The sequence below is a fragment of the Denticeps clupeoides genome, chromosome 6 (assembly GCF_900700375.1).
Source record: "Denticeps clupeoides chromosome 6, fDenClu1.1, whole genome shotgun sequence".
NCBI lineage: Eukaryota > Metazoa > Chordata > Actinopteri > Clupeiformes > Denticipitidae > Denticeps > Denticeps clupeoides.
In genome coordinates this window covers 22,157,034-22,179,303 of record NC_041712.1, presented here as the reverse complement: position 1 = coordinate 22,179,303, position 22,270 = coordinate 22,157,034, and the positions used below count along the sequence as shown (strand labels likewise).

The 22,270-nt window shown below is 46.5% G+C and overlaps 2 protein-coding genes across 2 annotated transcripts; one reads left to right on the top strand and one right to left on the bottom strand.

Annotated features, from left to right (window-relative positions):
* Positions 1-725: 725 nt before the first annotated feature.
* On the bottom strand, positions 726-14,314 carry LOC114792532 (insulin receptor substrate 1-B). The gene is made up of 3 exons (XM_028983770.1): positions 13,938-14,314; positions 9,740-12,991; positions 726-3,944 (listed from the first exon to the last, which is right to left on the bottom strand). The coding sequence occupies exons 1-3, from the start codon at positions 14,287-14,289 to the stop codon at positions 3,937-3,939; spliced, it is 3,612 nt and encodes a 1,203-aa protein (XP_028839603.1). The 5' UTR covers positions 14,290-14,314; the 3' UTR covers positions 726-3,936.
* Positions 14,315-18,453: 4,139 nt separating this feature from the next.
* Positions 18,454-21,428, top strand: sod1 (superoxide dismutase 1, soluble). Its single transcript, XM_028982781.1, has 5 exons — positions 18,454-18,664; positions 20,380-20,476; positions 20,647-20,716; positions 20,908-21,025; positions 21,095-21,428. Exons 1-5 carry the CDS (start codon positions 18,593-18,595, stop codon positions 21,200-21,202), a joined length of 465 nt encoding a protein of 154 aa, XP_028838614.1. The 5' UTR covers positions 18,454-18,592; the 3' UTR covers positions 21,203-21,428.
* Positions 21,429-22,270: the final 842 nt, after the last annotated feature.

Sequence of the window (22,270 nt, the reverse complement as noted above, 5' to 3'; positions counted from 1 at the left end):
AGTATTATGGATAATAATAATAATAATACGAATTTAATAACATATAAAACTGGCATATTTCTCAATCGGCGGATTGAGAGTATTTATGTTTCGAAAAGTCACACTTCATGTAATTAACAAGGACCACATCAAATCACTGTTAATAAATGAAATAATCGGGAAGAAAATATTAAATGTGGTGATCAGTCCAACCCAGTCAGTCTGTGTTGTTTAGAAGGCTCCATGGTGATCCCCTCTACAAATGCAACAGCCAACCACACGGTGGCGCAAGCAGCCAATTTCCAGCATACCTGAGCCCGTTACTGTGTGTGTGTTTGCAGTAAACTGTTTGTTCCAGGTATGTGCGACACAATAATACATTTATTCTGATTTATTCTGTTTTACTGTAATAACTGTGAAGAATAATTCTGTTTTCATAATAACATTAGGAACAAATATTAAGCACTTTTGGTATTTGAAATGCAAAAGTATGTATGGAGAACTTAAAAATATTTGTTGCAGTTGGTCTCTCACACACACACACACACACACACACACACACACACACACACACACACACACAGTCTGTCCACTATGGTCAGACCCAGTAGGTGGGCACAGCTAATCTGTAAGTCCCTATTCTCAGAGTCTAGACTATTAAATCACATCCCGCATTAAACTTCAGGTCATCTGATCCCCAAACAACAGACGCACAAAGAAAGAAAAAAAAGACACAGACACTTATGTCATTTGTTCTCATTCTCTTTTTTCCACTTTTATCCATAAACAAACTGATCACAGACAAGAATTACTAACTTATCCATAGTCATAAATGCCAGACCCCATTCCCCACCACCTTTATACACAAAATCATACAGAACCGCACTCGGCCCACGTCTTTCAGACACCTTTGTACATTATTGGCATTGTCATTCTTTATAGCATTAAAATAATTATACAGCAAATCACCCTTTTTCTAGGTAACTCTAGGCATTACCCTGATTGTACATATCAAACCCTTTTTTCCCCAACATCTATTTGCAGGTACTTTATGAAATAAAGATTTTTTTTGTTGGTTTGTTTGTTTCGGAGTATATATAGGCCTATGCCTTATTTCTACATCATGTGGTACCACGTTTGCGCTCCTTTAAACTACAGCCACAGAGGCGGCGAGGCCTCTGCACGTCACCAAACTAAGAACCCGCAGACTCAACAAAATTCGGATTATTCTAGAATGCAAAGCGTCATTTTTACAGCTGCCGTCTATCGAGTGAGAGCTAGTATGGAACGATAAGGCAATAAAAGAGCTTCAGAAAAAAAGTCGAGGACAGAGACAGAGAGGGAAACCTTCGCGCACAACCCATTCTCATATGCTGTTGTCGTCGGTTGGCTGATGTGACTGCGATTTTTCTTTTTAATGTATAGAGGACCTGTATGGATACCTGGAGATGATCCTGCTGTGAGGTACATGAATCGGAGCCTGCAGTTTAAATGAACACACACAGTGCATTCACTAAAACTACATAAAGCTTGTTTATTAAAATCCTTTAACATATAACTTCTGTATGTACAGTGGATGGTGCAGGAATCGGTTGACCTGGCCATCGGCTGTTGGCTACGGCTCAGAGCCAGCAGCCATTGGCCGGCAGCTATTGCACTTTGGAATGGAGTAAATCTGTGGTGTGTAATGCACTTGGAGATTTCACCGTATAAAGAACACGTGTGGAACGAGAGGTTAAAATGCTTCGGATCCTGCGCAGAACAGAGTATTACAGTTACAGTTACAATGTAGAGCACGACTGCCTCGCGTGATTGCATTAAAATGTACAATGGGACCATAAACGGACACCAGATCACATTTTGGCACTAAGATCTGGCTACTAGGTACCTAGGACTAGGTAACGATATAAAAATGAAACTGAACAGAATAAGAAGACTGGTTATACAGATGCCAAGGGACCTTACAAGTAATATGAGATTAAAAGTTCTGACCCTGTACAGATTTTTTTTTTTTTTTTTTAAAGTACACATTTCATAACAAGGCCTTGAGAAGCAAAATAAAACAAATTTTCTATGGCGGAACTGTTCATCTACAATTAGGGCGCGTCGGTTATTCACGGGCCAGAGAGCCCCGGACCCCCGCCGCAGAGAGCCACTGAGACTGCTGGTTTTTACACTGAACACCCTTTTAGAAAATTCAGCACCAGGATCCAACAGGGTCGCCGGTTCTCCCAACAGCGGCCGCTCTGAGGAGAGGGGGGCGGAGTCCCGTGCGAGGAGGAGAACCCCGTTAGGATACTCAGAGGATACAGTAGACGGGTGAGTTGATTGCTTTGCACTGCGGTAGGCGTGGCTCGCGGTGGGGTCACGCGGGACCTCTGGCCGACTGTACAAGAACGAGGGGAATTTCAAACACGCTTCCTCCTCTTCAACTCCGGTTCAGCCAATCAGCCGATGGACACCTCAAAACAGACAGAGCTGAAGGTGGGAAAGCGTGTTTGGGTTTTTTTGTGTCTGCTATTAAGAGAAGTGTAGTGATTACATGTGTGTCTGAGGGAACGTGCATGTGTGTGTGTGTGTGTAAGAGAGAATTACTGAAAGGCAGGCACTTGAGTGTGTTTCTGATGCTCACCGTAGATGTGTGGGGATTTACCCAACTGCGAGGTCTGACGGGTGGAGATGTTTGTGTAAACCTGTGTGTATGTGTGTGTAGAGTATGATAAGGAAATGACATTGGGGGTTTAATGTAACACTATCACATTACCCTGGTGTTTCATACTAATTGATGTGTGGAGGAAGTGATCAACTTCCGTTTCCAAAAAAATGCAAACGCGCGTGCACACACACACACACACACACACACACACACATTCGCACACACTCTTCAGCCAGCAATCTCTTATGTTATTGATCCAACATCCAGTAGGACATCTGATCCAGTTCTCTCAGCCTGTTGTTGTGATTGATGCAATGTGTTCTGAGGAACCTGATCCTCGCGGCGGTGGGTGAGTAACACCACAAACGCTCCAATGAGTGTATACTTCACAGAGGAGACTTTTGATGTACTGTGCGTGTATGAGTGTGTGTACATTGTTTAATTTCTTCGATGTGTTACTGTGTGTGTGTTTATTAATCTGCATGAATATGCACGTATATGTCCTTGTGTTCATGCACATGTCTGCAGTTGTGTTTCATATCTGTAAATGCAGTATATGAATGCCTGTATGTGTGTGTGTGTGTGTGTGTGTGTGTGTGTGTGTTAGGACTCGGTTGCGGCAGGCTGCAGCGGCATGCAGCCTTTTGGCTGACTGAAGCGAGAGGCACTGTATATAAGGTAAGAGAAGGCTGTTCTCAGTTCACTCCACACTGATGCAGTAAGGCAATCTGATGCTCATATACCCTTCACAAAGGATTTTCTTTCTTTTTTTCTTATCAGAACTATTAACATATTCACATAATTTTAAGACAAGATGACAAAAAGAAACATAAAGTAACTTTTCTCACACAGATCAGTTTGTTTTCTGTGTAAAATGGCTACAATCAAAAATGAGGCACTTTTTTAAAAAAGTCATATTTGTATATTTAGTATCTTATGTATATTTCATATAGCTTCTCTTCTATCATTAGACTATCTAACATCTGTATTACAATTTTTTTTTTTAAGTTTGTGGTTGGCTCTTTGTTGGCAGTCAGAGTCGCAAAATTGCCCTTCATGATTGGCTGAAGGGCGTTTCCATGTTCTCTGGTGGAGACGACATATTGTCTTTTGGCACATGTTTCAGTCGGGATCGAAATGAATGGAAAAGAATGGAGAAGAGTAAATATGAGGACGGGATTATCACAGCTGTGTGTCCACACCTGCGCAGCTCTCACCGCCACTGCCGCAAGTGTGTGTTCATGCGGCCGCCAAAGACACACACGCTGCTCCTCCACGATGGCCTGACAGGCAGCGGTGCATCAACACTCTGCAGAGGAGGAGACAGAGACAAATGTGACAAATTAACTATACAGACATGGATAAATAATTAGAAACTTGATTTTCTGGAAGAACTAAACAAAACAGGGCATTCAAAGCTATTTAAATTGAAATATCATGTAATTAAATTTAGTCCCATTTAGACACAAATAAAAACATAATTATGAATACTATAGTCAATTTGGGATAATAGAGCTGTGAAAAAATACATACGGCACCTTTAAACCTGAATCTAACCACAGCACAAGATAATATATCAGGTTCACACACACACACACACACACACACACACACACACACACACACACACACACACACTCAATCACAAAGTACTGACACATTTACACGTTATCTAAATTTCCATAATCTAGTCCTCACTCATACTCAGATTAGGTTCTGGGTTCTAACCGCTCCACCAGTGTCTCTTATCTTCTGGGTAAAGTTGTTTTTCTTACTGCCTTCTCTGGCACCTCAGTGGCACCTTTCGGGATTTGAACCCGCTTGGCCACCACTGTGCTAGAACAACTGGGGGTTGGTCTCTCCCAAATCTGCAAACAAACGATCCTACAAGAAAAAGTCTACAGATGGAGAACATTGTATTGCTGCTCAGAGAACAGACCCGAACGAGCAAAAGGTGCCACTGAGCAAAGCACCAAGGGTGATGGTCAAAAGCAGAGGACACATTTTGTTGTGTCAACGTGTGCAGTGCTCCAGTGTATTTCATTTAATACATTCCCAATAACTATGTGCATAAAATAACAAAAGTAGGTACGACTGCATGGTATGAGAAAAGAAAGTCTCAGCCCTCCCTTCCTTCATCAGCTTCCTTCCTCGGTTTCCATCAGTGCACGCGTAACTGAACAGCACCTCTGGGGACGTCTGTGTGTGTTGAAGCATCTGTGTTCTACCAGCTGATGTGTTTGTTAATCAGCTTCAAAGTTTTCTATTTTTGTATTTCAGTGTATGTGCTCTCTCTCACACACACACACACACACACACACAACTCTGCACGTAAAGCAGACAGGAAGTACAGATGATGTCTCGCATTGGAGAAGGAGACAGTGTGTGATCTCACTGTAGGCTCCAGGCAGGAGAGATGCACGTGTGTGTATTTGCGTAGGTGTGTGTGTGTGTTTGTGGCAGGGAGAAGAGGCGGTGCGGCGTCAGAAAAATGTGTGCGGTGCCTCGTACGGTGAGGTGAGGCTGGCACGCGGCCAGCGCTGCCCACACACACCGCCCACGGTCCTTACACTTCCTACAATCGACGCACTACTACGCTGAGTGTTTCCAGATCCCGTCCTCGCTCTGCGGGGAAGCCGTGTCTGTGCATAATCCCGGCGGAGGTAAAAAACATACCACACCTGGCCACATCTGCAGTGCGGCGGCGTCCCGTTTCTGCCAGCAACCCTGAGCGCGTGCAGGATTACAGATGGCGGATACATTCATACGGCGATGTAGCGTAATGAACGGTTGACTCTAAAAACAAAAAAAGTCTAGTGCACTTGCAAAATAGTTCCTACATTTATGACACAGTGTAAGGCAGATAAACACTTATGCACGTAATTATGCAATGTTTACATTTGTTATGATCTCAGCCCATAAAATCTCGCTCATTCAGAAAACACTACGCAAATACGCACAATTGCAAGGTTGCGCAAAATTTACATTAATTGGTGCGATCCAGCAATTGCCGTGAGTCTGAACGGCAGAGCAGCTTCAACTTTCATTCATGAAATAATCATTAGAAACTTCTGTTAATAATTTATATCAGCTGGTATAAATGTTTTTATCGTGATTGTGTTGTTGCCAAAACACCTCTGAGCACAAAACCACTTTATAAGCCCTGCAAAACGCACATTAACATTGAATATTGCAGCAATTAATGTAGTTGTGTCCTAAGTGGCTTGCTGTTGGATAACCTGTACATGAATGCAGTAGAATGCATTTCCTCCACATATACAATATTATTATTAAAGGATCTATATTTTTGCATATTTATGACTCTTCTACCCATGTGTTATATCATATCATATAAATCATAAAATATCCTAATCACAGTGTGTGAAAACATGGTATACGGTATCATTTGTAGGCCACCGTGCTTTTTTTCAGATTTGAACTAAAACAGCTTCAGTGACACAGATCGACGAACATGCTCTTCACCACCATCTGCCTGTGGCTCGGCGAGCATGTGACAGTGCGTGTATGTGTGTGCATGTTTAATGGCTCATTACCACCTGACAAATCAATTAGACCTGCTTTCTATACACCCACCTGTGTAGAGGATAAGCTCTCTGGAGGCACGTTTAAAGAAAATTTGCACATCCTGAGCTGCCAACACCAGTAAATCCACCCCCTGATGTCCCAGTCTTACCAGGGCTGTGGTCCCTTTGACCCCCAAACAACCAAATTTCATTATGGGAACTGTGAATTAAAAAAAAATATACTCCGGCGGCTGTGTCCCAATGGACAACGTTGGGAGACAGAAACAAACTGTGAGAGACAAAAAAACATTTGCAAGTGCAGTACAGTAATGTGGCACTGAAGTGATGGCTACAGAATATTCTAAACGATAAAGTGTAGAAGAGAAGTTTTCTGGACTTACATACATTTTTGTTTTCATAATGCCAAAGAACAGGAGTCAAATCAAGTGAAGCATCTTAGTGTATCACCTCTAATAAATGTTATTATCGTGTAAAACATTCGTGCGAGACATTTACAAAAAAAAAGACTAATGGGAGCTACAGAGAGACTTCGGCATTATGTGTAAATAGGTTCAGAAAAAATCAACACCTTTATTGGCATCACTAAGGAAACAAAGCAACTGAGACTTCCTCTGAACAATCAAATGTCCAAAAATACTCCCACCTCTTCCACCAACGACTGTGCTGCAGAGTGCCCCCCCCTCCAACCCCAGCTTCCCAACTATTATCCCCTCTATTGAGCGTCGGAGATGACGTGAGGGGCTGAGAGCATCACATCACTGCGGTGGTCCCCACCTTGCTGGTGTCACGATCAAATCCTGATAATTAATTCGGTGAGGGTTCTGGACCACACGATGTCAAGGAGAACATGATTCTCCAGACCAGCACACCGTCCACTGTCACAACCATGCTGGCATGACGCGGCAGGTGAACGGAAGCGATGACAAGGAGGTGACGAGATGACGAGGAAGGAAGGACGCAATCGTGCGACGTCACGAAACCGGGGTTTAACGGTGATGCACAAGACAGGGGAGACATCCGAGACACTGGTGACCATGGAACATAACTTCAAAGACCTGACGGCAAACAGAAACGAACAGGGCAGCTTTATACAATTGACACAGGTGAAAACGATTAGGGAACATTACACAGGACAACAATTAAACTCCGGTCCGGATCCCTTTCGGACCGGATCATGACATCCACTGCTCTTATTTTACATGCTTTTGGTGGTGGAGACAGATCAAGGATACTTTCTGCCTAAAATATTACTGAAAAAGATAACCAGAGCTATTCACTTCACATGTCAGTGGTCATAATTAATAATGCTGACGAGCATAAATGTACATTTTTTGTTTTGGTATTGTGTTATTAATATTAATATTATGGGTGAACGATTCAGAAAACGTCACATTTCAATTCGATTTTGATTCTTGGGCTCATGATTCGATTCAAAATCTTGATTAAAAATGATTCTCAAAAATGAGTTTTACCGAGCCAACGATGTTGCCATAATGTCTGCCTTAAATAAAAACGGGGCAGGTTGAACGCTCTTTTCCATTGCTTGTCCATCGATTACTATCTGAGCAGAAACGACAGTCTATACTGCGCTCCCCTAATAAACATGTCATCCTTTTTCCCCCCAACAGCATCCCATTCACCCCAGTACAAGGAAGTGAATGGTTTTGTGAACAGATCTGAACTGATGGTAATAGGAGGCGACGCACCTATTCCTCTAAACAGCAGCCGCTGCTTTAGCGCACGAAACGCGGGTTAATTTGTAATTTGTCTGATTTCAGACGGCACACAGACCCGAGAAGCAAGGGGAACCTTGTTTGACACCTACAAAAATGACAAACGGGCCTAATTCTGTAGGGCACATATTAACACCACAACACACCCCTGTCCCTTGTTTTTCTGTCCTCTATTGTAATCCAGAAAGGGATAAAGCAGGTTGTGTAAGGTAGACGTCTGTAATACGGCCGCCTACGTCCACCCACGGCCTCTGCTAATAGTCCTGGGAGCCGGCGCGCGCTGCGGAGCGCGTATTCGGCGGCCATTCGACAGGGGAGGGTGGATTACAGACTCCCTCGGCCTTCGCCACCTGCTTGTCTAGACACCTGTCGGCGTATCAGACGGCAGACTCTGCCGCATAATGACAGTGTCTGTCTTCGGCGTTTCCATCGCCTCTCACTTGCGGCGAGTAAAGTAAGAGTCTGTGGTGGACATGTGATCACAATAGTTTGCGCGGAATCGCCATCCAAATGCTGCTCCGAAACCAAAAAGCACCGATCCAGCATTCTCAGTGATGATGCAGACACCAATAGATCCGGAGTTCCAACCTGATTCCAGTACTTAATCAATAAAGGGTCTTACCCAGCAAAATGACTAAAATCACTCAGCATTCTTTTGCATGGATAGCTTTTCTATGTATAGTTCTCCAATCTTGCAGCTATTCTAATTATTATAATGAACACAAAAATTGATACATCATTGATACATCGTAAGCTGGTAATTACATGGTATAAATAAAATATGTATATTACATTGGACCCAAATGTTCTGTTCATTATTGATTCACTTGCACTTGTACTGTTACTAAGCAAAAAAAGAAGCCATTTTATAACGAATAATCATTACCTACTCTAACGCTACACCCAGTTATCACCCGGCTCACGTGGTGTGTGGCGCATAAGCAGTGATGGCACTTCATAAAAGTCACAGACGCATCCGTTACGGTGCAGCCATAGAGCCTTGCTCTAATGCACAGCCTTGACACTCTAATGGGACTGAACGCGCAGCGATCAGGATGCAGAGGTAGGCCATTTGTTAACGTTAACGTGGGGCTGGGCTTTTACTCATTCATCAGTGTGGCAGGAATATTTCTTCAGTGTCTAATCACAGCCGAATACCCAAAACGTCATAGCGAGCGGTGCGTGGTATTACACAGCTCAAAAGCAGATTGATGCTTCAGCAAGAGCCGAGCTGAAGTCTGTGCAGCAACTTCAGCCAACAGGATTCCCCAAAGATCCGTTCCATACAGTTGCATACAGGAGCCCAGTCGCCAGATGCCAGGTTGTCTGTTACAGGGCTGCATTAAATAACGCTCAATAATTTATGCAACGCTAATACTGAACGTTGCAGCATGTCCAGAAGCTCCTGTGCGAGCAAAAGATGGCCCATTCGATCTACAGGAACTACATTTACTATGACATGACAATGTGCCATGTGTCTGGTAGTTTGTTTTATACTCCAAAGAAATGAAATGTAATGCAAGAACACATCTTTGTATTCCCAGAGAAGAAAACATCTACAATATATTGCTGTCCCAGAAAGAGCTCCCTTGTTATCGCTGAACCTAAGAAGTACCCTTTTCCAAAGTTAACCATATGGTAGAACTGGAGATGAAAGGAACCCCATCTGGAACAAATTAATATTTTTTAAAGAGTGCAGAATTAAGTGCAAAGCTCAGATTTGTATTTTGCTCGCGGCTCAGGAGGGTTCATTATTTCACACGTCAAATCACGCGTCAGGCATTCGGCGAAGGTGACAGGAGGCGCGACGTCTGTTAAACTCTTACCTTTGCCTTCGGCCCTGCTGTTCTGGTGAACTCTGAGCTCCTCTGACTTGTAGAAGTCAATGCTGGCGTAGGTGTTGAGTTTGGAGCTGCCGCCGCTCCCCGCGCCTGTGCTGGCCAGACTGCTGACGGAGCTGCCCCCCAGGACTGAGGCGAAGAGCGAATGGGCTGGGGTCGAGCCGTTGTCCACCCCAGGCTGCGAGCTCTCCTTGGTGGCCAGGTCCAAATCAATATAGTTGAGGCCTTGCTCAAGGGGCGTTGATGACGCCTGGGCAGCGGGAACAGTGGACACCCCAGTGCTGACACACTGCGGGGCAACCTTCTGCCCGTTACTCCAAACACAGCTTTCAAGCCCATGGCGCCGGAACGTCGCAGCCTGGTTATTTTCAGGGTAGATGGAGGAGGTGGTACTAGGTGAAACTGAGGGAGGGGCCTGGAAAGTTTCAGACCGGTGTCGTCGCCTCCCAAGAGGTTCTGCCCACACCAGCCTAGCCCCTTGGTCAGGGCTGGTGAAGGACAGCGCCTGTCCAGCTTCCATGGATGAAGGCTGGGATGAACGTTTCGGGGTCTGAGACTGGGATGGTGAACCTTCCCTCGCGCCGTGGACCATTTCAGTATACTCTGTGAAAGGAGCGGCCGCCATCTCTTTTGGCATCTTGGATAGGCTGCCAGAGTTTCTGAGCCCTGCCTCAACCTCCTGGGCTGCTAGTTCCTCTCGGGTCTTGGGCGTGACTGCCGGAGCAGGAGCATGAGCCGGGGAAAAAGAGGAGAGGGGAGTGAGGGACAGTGGAGAGGAGCTCCCTAGGTCCATGTTGACGTACTCGGAGGAGATGGAGGAGGACAAGGGTGCAGAGAAGCTTCGTGGGAGGTTAGTGGAGCTACTGGGGCACGGTGGTGGTCTATGTAGTGGTCGGGGGGATCCAGTGGCCACGGACAGTTCCAATCCCTTGTGGCCGCCCCGTCTACCATTTCGGTCTCCTTGGTAGACGATGCTGACATACTCCCCGGGGCTCTGGGGCATGGGTGGTAGGACAGTCTCCCGCACCCTGGGTAAAGTATTGGCTTTGGACATGTCCACAAACAAACTGGAAGGACGGCCTTTCCTCTGCTGACCCTGTTTTGGAGCTCCTCCACGCTTCTGGTGGTGGGACCCTTCTTTGGCTCGTGCACCCCCTGACCGATACCCTCCCATCCCCATTCTGCCTACCCTGCCCCCACAGCCAAGAGGTAGGGACATTGGACGGTCCTCTAAACTCTCGCTACTGGCTGAACTGGATGAGAAAGAGGACGAGGAAAGGGAGAGATGGTACCTGCCTGTAGAAGCCACTGCGGCTTCCTCCTCGTGGTTAGAGTATTGGCCACGCCCTGCACACCCTCCAGCGCCATGTCCCCTTCCACCATCAGCAATTTCTCCCTGACTCAGGTCGTCCTCGAACCGTGTAGAGAGGGTATGTTTGTACGATCGGGGCAGAGAAAAGTAGGAATACACCATCTTAGGTTGCAGGGGATGCTGATCAGGATGGGAAGGGGGTGTGCTGCACGCAGATCGGGCACTAATAGGTGACATATTCATGTAGTCACTACCCGCCCTGCTCTCCATACTCCCCCTGCTTCCCCAAAGGCTGCTGCCCACAAGGCCGTGGAGGTCTGGAGAACAGCTGCTGTTGGGGGACATCATCATGTAGCCTTCAGAGACAGGCAAGCGGATGTGCTGCGGTGGTGACACGCTGTTGTTGGGGGTCATTGCCATGTATTCGTCGCCAGCTCCTTCTCCAGAACCACTTCCCTTCGAACCAGCATCCGTGACTGCAGCAGACAGCGCGAGAGAGGCAGGAGAAGCCGTAACCCCTGGCAACATTGACATGTAGGCACTATCTACCGACGGCCCACCTTCTCTTCCAGCTCCACTTGCCCCTCCCCCACTCACTCCCCCAGCAGTAACCGTCTCGCTCTTCTCTGACAAAATGTCACCCCCTGGTCCAACCGTGGAGCCTCCCGACCCTCGGCGCGTTGTGAAGGACTCCCTGCTGACACTCCGCGACATCACTGCGTAACTTTCTTCCTCGTCTTCTTCCTCCTCCCTGCGTCGTGGTACCAACCGCTCCTGGGTGGTTGACGGGGGCAAGGAGGCCCTCTTGCTGAGCAGCCTGCGCTCCGCCTCACACTCTCGGCTGGAGGAACGGCGCAGCACTCTCCTTCCCTGGGAGCGATGGTGGGGGCCAGACTTGCCATCTCGCTGCCCCATTACGATGTAGCGAGAGGCAGAGGCTGCCGGAAGTCCGGGACCCAGCAGGGAATGCTCCCCGGGGCTGGAGCCGTACTCATCAGAGGAGCCATAGTCACTTGGAGAGCCGGAGACAGACACTCTCTGTGGGACGCGGGCGTAAGTGCAAATAGACATGGTCCCAAATCCAGTTCCTGCTCCAACAAGACCACACTCCGAGCCGTGGCCCGAGCTGGACGACAGACTAGGTGCCGGTGAAGGGGCAGGGTTGGGGGTGTAACGGGCAAGGCTGAGGGTTATTTTGGCTGGAGTCGGTGCCCTGGTAGGCTTGGTTCTCAGAGTGGGCGTGGTTGAGCAGGAGGAGCCATTAAGGCTGGGGCTGGTGCTGGTCAGTGTGCCTCTTGCACCACCTTCATCTGTTCGAGTGCCGATGCTTGCCGTCCGCGATCGGGAGAAGCCATGTCTAGGAGTAGGTGAGGTGTTGGTGCTGCTAAGCCCACCAGCCCCTGGTGTCTCAGTACGAGCCCGACGGGAAAAGCCCACCTGCGAGGGGGGCAGATTTGGGTGGTGCCGGCGTGAGGGCACACTAATTGGGTTGGAGGCGGTGCCTCCACCGCAGGGCGCTCCGACAGCCTGGGACTTTGTGCGCTGCCGGAACTCCTCACTCAGGGCCTTCATGGCCTCCAGCAGGGTCTCGTGCATATTCTGTGCCACCACGGAGTCCTCCACTTGCATCCAGAACTCTCCTGGCCCCGTCATGGCGGAGCGGCCCACCTCGATGAAGAAGAAGTTCTCCGAGTGTCCACAGCGGCGCACGTTCATCAGCTGCAGGACCACTGCTGCCACGTCCGAGTTGAGCTTAACGAAGTTGACAGTCTTGTCAGTCATACAGAGGCGGTAGATGCCCACCAGGTTCCTGGCTTGACCCAAACCTTTAGGCCACACCTTCACCTGCCACACCTCTTTAAAGGCTGAGCCAGGTGAGGGGAGACCAGAATCTCCTCCACTTCCATTGTCATCTGGGGTCTTACCTACAAACAATTAAAGGCAGATGTTAAAAATCGAACAAACAGACTAAACATAGACGTTTCAGTGCAACGTCAGCCCAGACAAATACACATTAGTAAGACATTTCCATTCTCACTAAATTTATAGACAAAATACCATGAAGCAACGTGAAATATTTTATGCATTTTCTATACTGGAAAATAAATGGATGCGTGCTACATTTCTTTTTTTTTTTAGGATGCTCCACAGCTGCATCTGCGTGCAGGAATAAGCCATGCTGCATACTGATGCACAGTACTATGCTGATTAGGAGACATTTAGCATAATTATTCCGGGGGGGGCGAGAACGTGTCTGCGAACCCATCCGTAATTCTGACGGAGTTCGGAGAATCCGCCGTCGTCCTCGTTTTACGGGATTAAGAAAGCGGCGTGGCGGCACCGTCGGGACCCACGCCGAACGTCGGTAGTATGGGCGGAGGACACACACACACACACACACACACACACACGAGGCATCGCCCCCCCCCCCGGCAGCAGCGCTATAGCACAGAAATGTAGGTTAACGCAGCTCGACGCGCCTGGATGTGCGGAGGGAGAAATAAAAAAATAAAAATATTAAAAAAAAAACGCGCAACGCCTTCCGCCGCGGCACAATGCGGCGTAGCGCCCGCTGGCTCCCGCATCGCCCTCCCGTAACACTCGACGGGACCGCGCCGCCCGCACAGCCATTTTCCTGCCTCGGATGCCCTTTGCGGCGCGCTGCGCGGCGCCGCCGTCCCTCCTGCCCGATGGCGCACGCATCTCGCGGCGGGTGCGTGTGCGGGCGTGTAAATTTAGCCACAAGCACGGCACGATCCGTTCATTTTCTTTATGCTTTTTTTTATGCATTTAATCCCCACGTCGGTCGTGCATTCGCACGGCGACGCCAAGGTCCACCCTCGGTGGAACACGACGAGCTCGTCCGCTTACTTCGGCACTGGAGGTCCAGCATGGCCTGGTACCACTCGTTCTGGACGTCTTCGGTGTCCGCCGCGATGGCGAAGCTCTCGCCACGCGTGTACAGCACGATCATGTGCTTGTTCTTGGAGTCGGCGCGCTTGTTGATGTTGAAGCAGGAGTCCAGGCTCACGCTCTTCTTCGGGACGGGCGACTTGCTGCGGAATTTCTTCTCGTTCTCGTAGTACTCGAGTCGGGCCGGGCCGTGCTCCGAGGCCGCCCGGAGGACGAAGAAGCGCCGGTGCATGGACTTCTGCTTGCGGAGGTAGCCGCTTTTCCGCACGTCCTCGTAGCTCTGCTGTTCCAGCGCCGCCTGGTTCTCCATTGCTGGGCAGGTTCGCTCGGCCAAACACCCCCAGCCAGCCACCCACCCACCCGCCTCGGATGTTTTTCCACGAAGAAATCGGTTATATTGCGCGCTCGATCATGTCAGCATCCCGCCCCGGTGTCCTCCTCGCCACGAACACGCGCCGCGCCGCCGGCTGCCGTTAATTCATCTCAACGTGTGTTATTCCTGCGACCGAAGCAGCCCGTGTCGTGTGCGCCTGTCTGCGTATACGCACACGCACACGCACACACCGACAGGCGTGCACACGCGGCGTGCGTGTGTGCGTGCGTGCGCGCGCCCGGGCGCGCGCTCCGTCCGCGCTGCCCTTCTGCTCACAACTGCGTGGCGAGGAGCCTCGAACCCTGTTCGCGTCTCCCTCCAGCTCCGCACGCAAAAAAAAAAAAGGGCGCACGTACGATGCGCAGGCGGGCCGGGGAACGCCGCGTTCGGCACGGCGCGTCTGGCGCGTCTGGCGCGCCTGGGACCTTAACGCGCGATTCGCGCACTGCGGGCACCGCGAAACCAGACAGGCAGGCGAGGACGCCGAGACCTTAATATATTGCATTTATTCCAGGCTGTCTGCGAATATTGCCAATTTATTTGCCATTAGAGGCCAATTGGTGTCCACGAATTATAAAACGAGCGTCGTGCGACACCTATTGGTCACTGTGCGTAACTGCGCAAACGCTCTGAATTAAATCAATATTCATATATTACATGAATTAAATCATAATTTCATACATTACATGATACAGTAATCGTTCATTCAAGGTTGTTATTTGCATTTTAAAAAATGTCAATTTGCGCCACCAACTATTATGATTTGTCTAAACAATATAAGCTAATATAAACCTAATTAGGCCCATTCTGCAGTATTAAGTGCAACCCACACAATGCTGTGACTTTTTTTATATTAATCTTAGGTGCTGTTGTTCGATATCATGCCTGGACTTCAAAGTGGCTTTCCAAATGCTCACATGTCATATTAATCGTTTTAATAGTTTTCTCATTAATATAATGATATACTACTGATTAATTGTTTGCATTTTGGTCCACTCTGCTGTCAGCAGTATGTCATGTCATTATTTGTTGTGTTGTGACCTGGGCTTGTTGCCAGGAGATCCTTTGAATGGGCTTTTCAAGTAGTCACATGTCATTATAATTGGGGTTTCATGTTAATTTATGGAAATTGATTAATTAGATGAATGTAGTGGTGATGAGGTGTTTTGTTATGTTATTGTCCAGTGAACTGTAAGCATTATGTCATGCTGTCGGAAAGTGTTGTGACTCGGGCTTATTACCAGGAGGTCAGTATATCCTTTAGGCTACTTACAGTTGTCCCTGAGGCATTTTTATACCACAGAGAGCTTTTAGGCAGCAGGAAATGTGAGAACTCCTGATTTATCTTATCTGACAAGTGGTTGCTGGGAGAAGTAGCTGTGAGTCTGATTCACTGAGAGGCCAGAATTCCATGGCGTTTTTGTGTTTTTATTATGGTATCTAATGCATTTTTCTATTTTTTTTTTTATTGTTATGGTTTATTAAAATGAATGAAAGCAAAAACTAAATATTTGGTATGTAGCAATTGCCACTCACTCATTGCTCCCCATTCAAATTTCGAAATGTAAATGCATAATATTCAAATTTATTTGAAACGCAATGTTCAGTCATGTTGATTAATGCTTTATTGTTGGCCAATATTGTGACCCGGCTAAGGCGAATACATTCTTTAGACTTCTACTGATCAAAAAATATTACTATTTCATAAGTACTCATTTTACACATACTCAGATACTGAACGGATGAAGTGAATAACACTAATTTGCTTGAAAAATAGCATCCGGGCATTTTGTGGGATATGTTAGACAGCAAGTGAAGTTGCTGTGTTGAAAGCAGAAAAATAGCCAATCTTCAGGACTTGACAAGGGACTGCTGTTGCTCAAAATGCTGAAAAAGGTCACATCTTTTCTGATTGGAAGGTGCCAGAACACACTGCGCATCACAGTTTGTTCTGTGTGGGGCTATGAAGTCATAGAGGTGCCCGTGCTGACCTCTGGCCTGTGTTCGAGGTGTTGACCTGGCTTGCAAATTCTCAAGATTTCAATCCAATCTGCCCCGCAGGGTCTCCTCCTACCACTCCAGGCCTTGGCATGCCTCCTGGTAAGCGAACAGAAATGTTCATTCTCAGTAATGAGCTGCAGCATATTTACTATCAAAATAAAAAATTACACTATGAATTATCACTGCAAAGTTGACTTCTTATACCTTCAGTGGCCCTGGGCAGGTCCTGCTCAATCCTCCCCATAATATCATAAAAAAACATTATAAAACCGCTACACTTTGCCATGCGTTTTTAGGGGTGATGCCAGTTTCTTACTGTGATCACTAGGAATGCCTCCATCATGTATGCCTCGCCACCTAGCAACTCCAAATGATGCCCATCATGGTCCATTCATTTTCTAACAGGACAGCCGACTGAGACACTAAAATTATAGAGCAGAATTTATTCAGTTGATAAGGCATGGAACTCTACAGAGAGAGGTACCCGAGGAAAGAAGATGATGTGTGGGTGTGTCTGTGTTTACCAAGGCTGTGCAGCTGCACTCTCTGTGGTGTATGCGTGTGTAGGGAAAGGAATAATTTCACAGGGTTATACAAGCTCATTTACATCACAGTCTACATCTCAGCAGGGACCACCAGGGGTTCTAGGATTCGGGCAAGGCTGGGAGCAGGACTGGCACAGAGGAAAATGGCGTTTTTTGGCTGGAGATGGGGCAGGGTTGACAGATTTCAGGGTTTTAAAAACTAGCCTAAGAAGGATGAGTGGCGCAAGAGAAAGAGGTGGAAATAGGACATAGACAGAGAGAAAGAGTGGAGAATGGCGAGGAATGCCATCAGCAGTCTGAGAGAACCCGAGAACGGAGGACGCTGCGATACAGGGATGACTGAAACCAGCGAAATTCCACAAGACTCTTCCCAAGACCTGCCTCCCACCAAATTAGAAGCACCTCCTCACCTGCTGAACCTGCTGCAGAGAAACGTATAGCTGAAACCTCACTGGAAGAAGCTTAATGGGCGTTGGCATGGCTGACTGAAAGTATTCTTGACTGATTATGGAAAGTTGTGCATTAAAAAGCTGTAAAACTTTACTGTTCTTTTTATGGAAAATAATCTATAACAAAAAGAAACTGCTGTTTAACATGCTTAAGCTTGCCAAATGTAGGCGTTTATGTGTTAATAACAGTACATAACTAATTATTGTGCATAACACTAAATATGAAAAGGAAGACTCTTTCATATTTTTAACTCCAAGGAACATTTCAACAACATTCCAATCAGTTCTATATAACACAGCATTGAAATTATGTGCTTTCTGCGTCACTACTTTTAATACTACTTAGCAGAAAACCTAATTGATTTCTTGCTTCTATAGTAATTTAGCCTTAGAACCAATTCATTTTATCAAGCATTTAAAAAAACAACACTTACATTATTCAAAAAGTTAAATAACACTACCATATTCCAAATGATATGCATTAAATTGATTTACCATGAAAGATGTGTACTCCTGTATTTATTCACTGATGATGGTCTCTGCATGTTTCGGTTTCTTGACCTTCTTTGGCGCATTCATAAAATTAGAAGAATCTGTGTTTATGCTGCTTCCCTGAGTCACTTGCACATGGTCCATGGACACAATGTGTACATTATAACTTTATAACTGGGTTTTATAAGTCTATTCCTACCATGACCATGACATAGCAAAAAAAAGCTGTATAAGCTGTATATATATATATATTTTTAATACATTTTTGATTATTGGGCTTTGCTCATTGTTCAAATGTGTTATTGTTATTTTTTACTTATAGATTCATAAAATATTTAGAGCAAACAGTTCACAGTTTGGGAAATTATTTAACCTTTATTTGTCCTTTATTTCAAGAAAACATTACAAACACTTGTAACTGTCAGGAAACAACAACACACAGTGTGTATTGTGATGTTTGTGAAGGCTTATGCACGTCTCTCATCAAAATGATCACCCTCGGATTTATCGCAGATTCACTTTTATGAAAGTAATTTTTTGCATTTGGACGTTTGGACGCACTCCTGCCGCTTCGCGGCGCACGTACGTCACCTGACGCGTGACGTCACGACGCCGCCGGGGCCACGCCCACTCGGCTCGGCCTTGACCGCCTCTCTCCATTGGCTGCGACGAAGCCGCCTCGCCTGTCGGCGCGTATTTAAGAGCGGATCCGGGCCCGGACGTGGTTCGTCGTTCTCCCGTCACTCGGTCGGCATGGCGCACAAGGCGGTCTGCGTGCTGAAAGGCGCCGGCGAGGTGACCGGCACCGTGTACTTCGAGCAGCAGGTGAAAGCGCGGGTCCGCCGTCGTTGCTTTTAGCCGCGCTGCTAACTCGGCTGCCCGTCGGGCCGCAGCCCGCCACCGTCCTGCCATGTTTTCTGCGTGCGAAGAAAAAGCGAACTCTTGCACTGGATTAGCGTCGTCCGATGCAACGTGGCCTGCGCTTGCAAGCTTGCGCCGCAAATTTAGTTTGCGGGGATTTCGACCCGCCGTCGACCTTTGCCCCGTTCCAGCCCCGCGGGGTGGCGTCGTCGGCGAAATGGACGTGCTTCTCGCTCTCCGTGTGCAACCCGACGCCTGTTCGTGACCCGCAGGGGTGGAATTGCGCTCTGGCCGCCACGCTGTAGCGTTTTGCTTCGTCATGGTTGCATCACGTCCACGTATGGAAGCTTTTAAGCACGACAATTCTGTTGGCATTGCAATATTCAGTCATTGCATGTAATTTGATTCTACATTTTGCAATTGGCAATTCAATGTGCACGTTGCCGATGTTATGCGTAATTCATCTCAGTCGTTTGGATAAATAAATAGAACCATTCACTCAAGTGCATTGCGTTTTGAGATCTTATTTATGCCATTTGAATGGGGGTGGGGGAAACATGGCAAACCTCTAATGCAAATCAGTGAATTGCAATTCTAATTTATCCAAAAATACTTTGAAATTAACTGTTGGTGACGTCAGCATTTTGCACATTGATTTGCCAATTGCAAAATGTAATATCAAATTACATGCTCCCATTGAATATTGCTTTGCCAGAGCTTAAAATCTTCCGTAGTCCATGTATTGACACAAAATGTTGTGCAAGAACTCACGCTTGTTTCCCAGACCAAATGAGTTTTCTTTTGAACGTTTACGGTCACTTAGTTTTCCTTCAATCTGTGTAACTTGCATCTTACCTTAAAGGAATCTTTTGGAATCTCTACAGTGCGGTTCATACTTTCTAGTTAAGCTGTTAGAACTTATCGATACAATAATATATCGTGATATTTTATGTGGGGTGGTGCTGTCGCATATTCTTTAGTGAGGTGAGCAGAAAGTCAGCGTGCTACTACACCCTCCACTCCTGTAGATGGTGCTGTACTGCTGGGTGCCTTGCCTGAAATGCCAAGCAGTAAATCAGAGTGAGAACCGTAAAACATGACTGACCGATCACAGCGTCTTGTATATAAGCTCTGTTTAATTTAAGTTTATTTGGATATAATCGTATTGTGATACGGATTCGTGAGATCCTTGCCAATGCACACCCCTATTTTTATTTTTTATTTTTTTTTAAACTGCATCGATAGATTAAAGTTAGTGAAGTGATTGTCATATGTGATGCACAGCACACGGTGCACACAGTGAAATTTGTCCTCTGCATTTAACCCATCACCCTGAGTGAGCAGTGGGCAGCCATGACAGGCGCCCGGGGAGCAGTGTGTGGGGACGGTGCTTTGCTCAGTGGCACCTTGGCAGATTGGGATTTGAACCGGCAACCTTGTGATTACGGGGCTGCTTCCTTAACCGCTAGGCCACCCTGAAACCCAGGATTGAACCAGCGATCTTTAGATCTCCCAACTGTGCTATTTCGGCTCATATAGGAAGGGAGGGAGGAAAAAAGTGGTTCAGCTTTCATTCCGCTGCACATGTATTATATCTACACACATGGCTAATAAAAATACCTCTGCTTTTACTTAATCTTTTTTTTTTTTTTTTTTACAACCGTGGTTCTCTTTGCCAGGGCGACTCTGCTTCAGTGAAGCTGTCCGGAGAGATCAGTGGCCTTGCGCCTGGAGAACATGGCTTCCATGTCCATGCCTTTGGCGATAACACTAACGGTGAGCTGCAACCCTGCAGATTTCCTCTTCCTAGTACTGATTAACTACACTTGCTGCATAGAAATTGGTTATGCATTACTGGTATGGTTTGTCTTTATCGGCACATGAGATGTCATTTGTGAAGGGTCTGTAGTTACAGGGTTTTTTTTTTTTTTTTTTTTTTTTAATAGGCTGCATCAGTGCAGGTCCACACTTCAATCCTTTCAACAAGACCCACGGTGGGCCGACAGATGAAGTCCGGTGGGTTAATCACTCTATATTGGCTTTCAAGATGGCACCTTCAATTATTGTTTGCATAGGGGAATATTAGCATTTGATTTTCAGTGGAGAACCGGTAATGGATTTTATGATTGAATGACTGTTATGTGCAATTTAAATTTGGAAAGGAAATTGTGTATTTATTATTTAATAGATTGTGCTCATTGTTCCAGACATGTTGGTGACCTCGGTAATGTTACCGCTGGGGCCAATAACATTGCCAAAATTAAAATAGAGGACAAGCAAATCTCCCTGACTGGGCCAAACTCCATTATTGGAAGAACCATGGTGGTGAGTAGAAGCGCCCCTCCTTACCGTCTTCCAGCGTGGTGTTCCATGTTTGTCTTCTATTCTCGCTAGATCCACGAGAAAGCTGATGACCTGGGAAAAGGCGGTGATGAGGAGAGCCTGAAGACTGGGAATGCTGGGGGTCGTCTTGCCTGCGGGGTCATTGGCATCGCCCAGTGAGAACCGCTGGTGACCATCGTGGCTGCCCCAACAATGACCTAGCTCTTCAGACATGAAATCGTGTCTTAACATTAACAAGTCTTGTGTTAAGCAGCTTTTTTTTTTATTCTCTGTAGTTCTTAACTTTTCCAAAAGTTCTCTTCTGTGTTACCAGTGTGTGGCACTGGTGCAGCTTTGTTCTCCGCATTCATGTATCCAGTAAATTGTCATTGTTATCTGGACCTGAGCAGTTTCAGTGTGGCTTCATTCCGTATTCTTGCCATGTCCACTGCAATGCAGTTCTTGATGTTCAACGTTGCTTTTTGAGTGTGAAGCCATTCTTTTTTTTTTTTTTTTTAAATACATTGGTGTACATGCCACAAGCGACTCTTCCCTCTTATGAGTACGTTTTTAATTATATATTTTAGATATAAAACTGATCAGCAGTGAGACTCACCCATCACTGCCTACCCTTTTATTCCAAGTCGGCTTGTGGGACTCTAAGCAGGATTCCACGTTTTGGGAAGGAACACGGTTTCTGAATTGCAACTTGTGCCCTCTAGTCGTGTGGAACATAAAAGCCACTTTCCCGTTACGAGGCTGCCCAAAAACTACAACTTAAAACGCGCCAACGAACAAATAGTATTAATTGTCCCTCCGTATATTCGTTCTCATTTGCAGCCGTCTGTAATTCTCCCAGTCGTGTGGTTTCCTTATCGGTCACCTTTGTGTTTTATATATGTTTATGAACGTAGTCTCCGGTTATGACTGCAGCTGTAATTCGAGACATGGCAAGATGAAACGAGAAGCGGTTTGTACTTTCACAGAAAACGAAAAAAAGCCTATTGTGGTCGACCGGTGCTTGACGTTTAAGGTTAAATCGGTCCTGAAACAAAACTCGCGGTGGCGAATTAGATTTTTGTTTATTTTTTGCTCACGATCTACACCCTCGTTGGCAGGTGCGGTCGATGCATGAAACAACGTAGTTCGTTTTAATCAGGTTCTTCCTTATTTTTGCCCCATTCCCGGCAGTGTTGCGGGCATAATTCTCGCTTCTTTAAATTCGGTTTTCTGCGGCGACGTCATCTT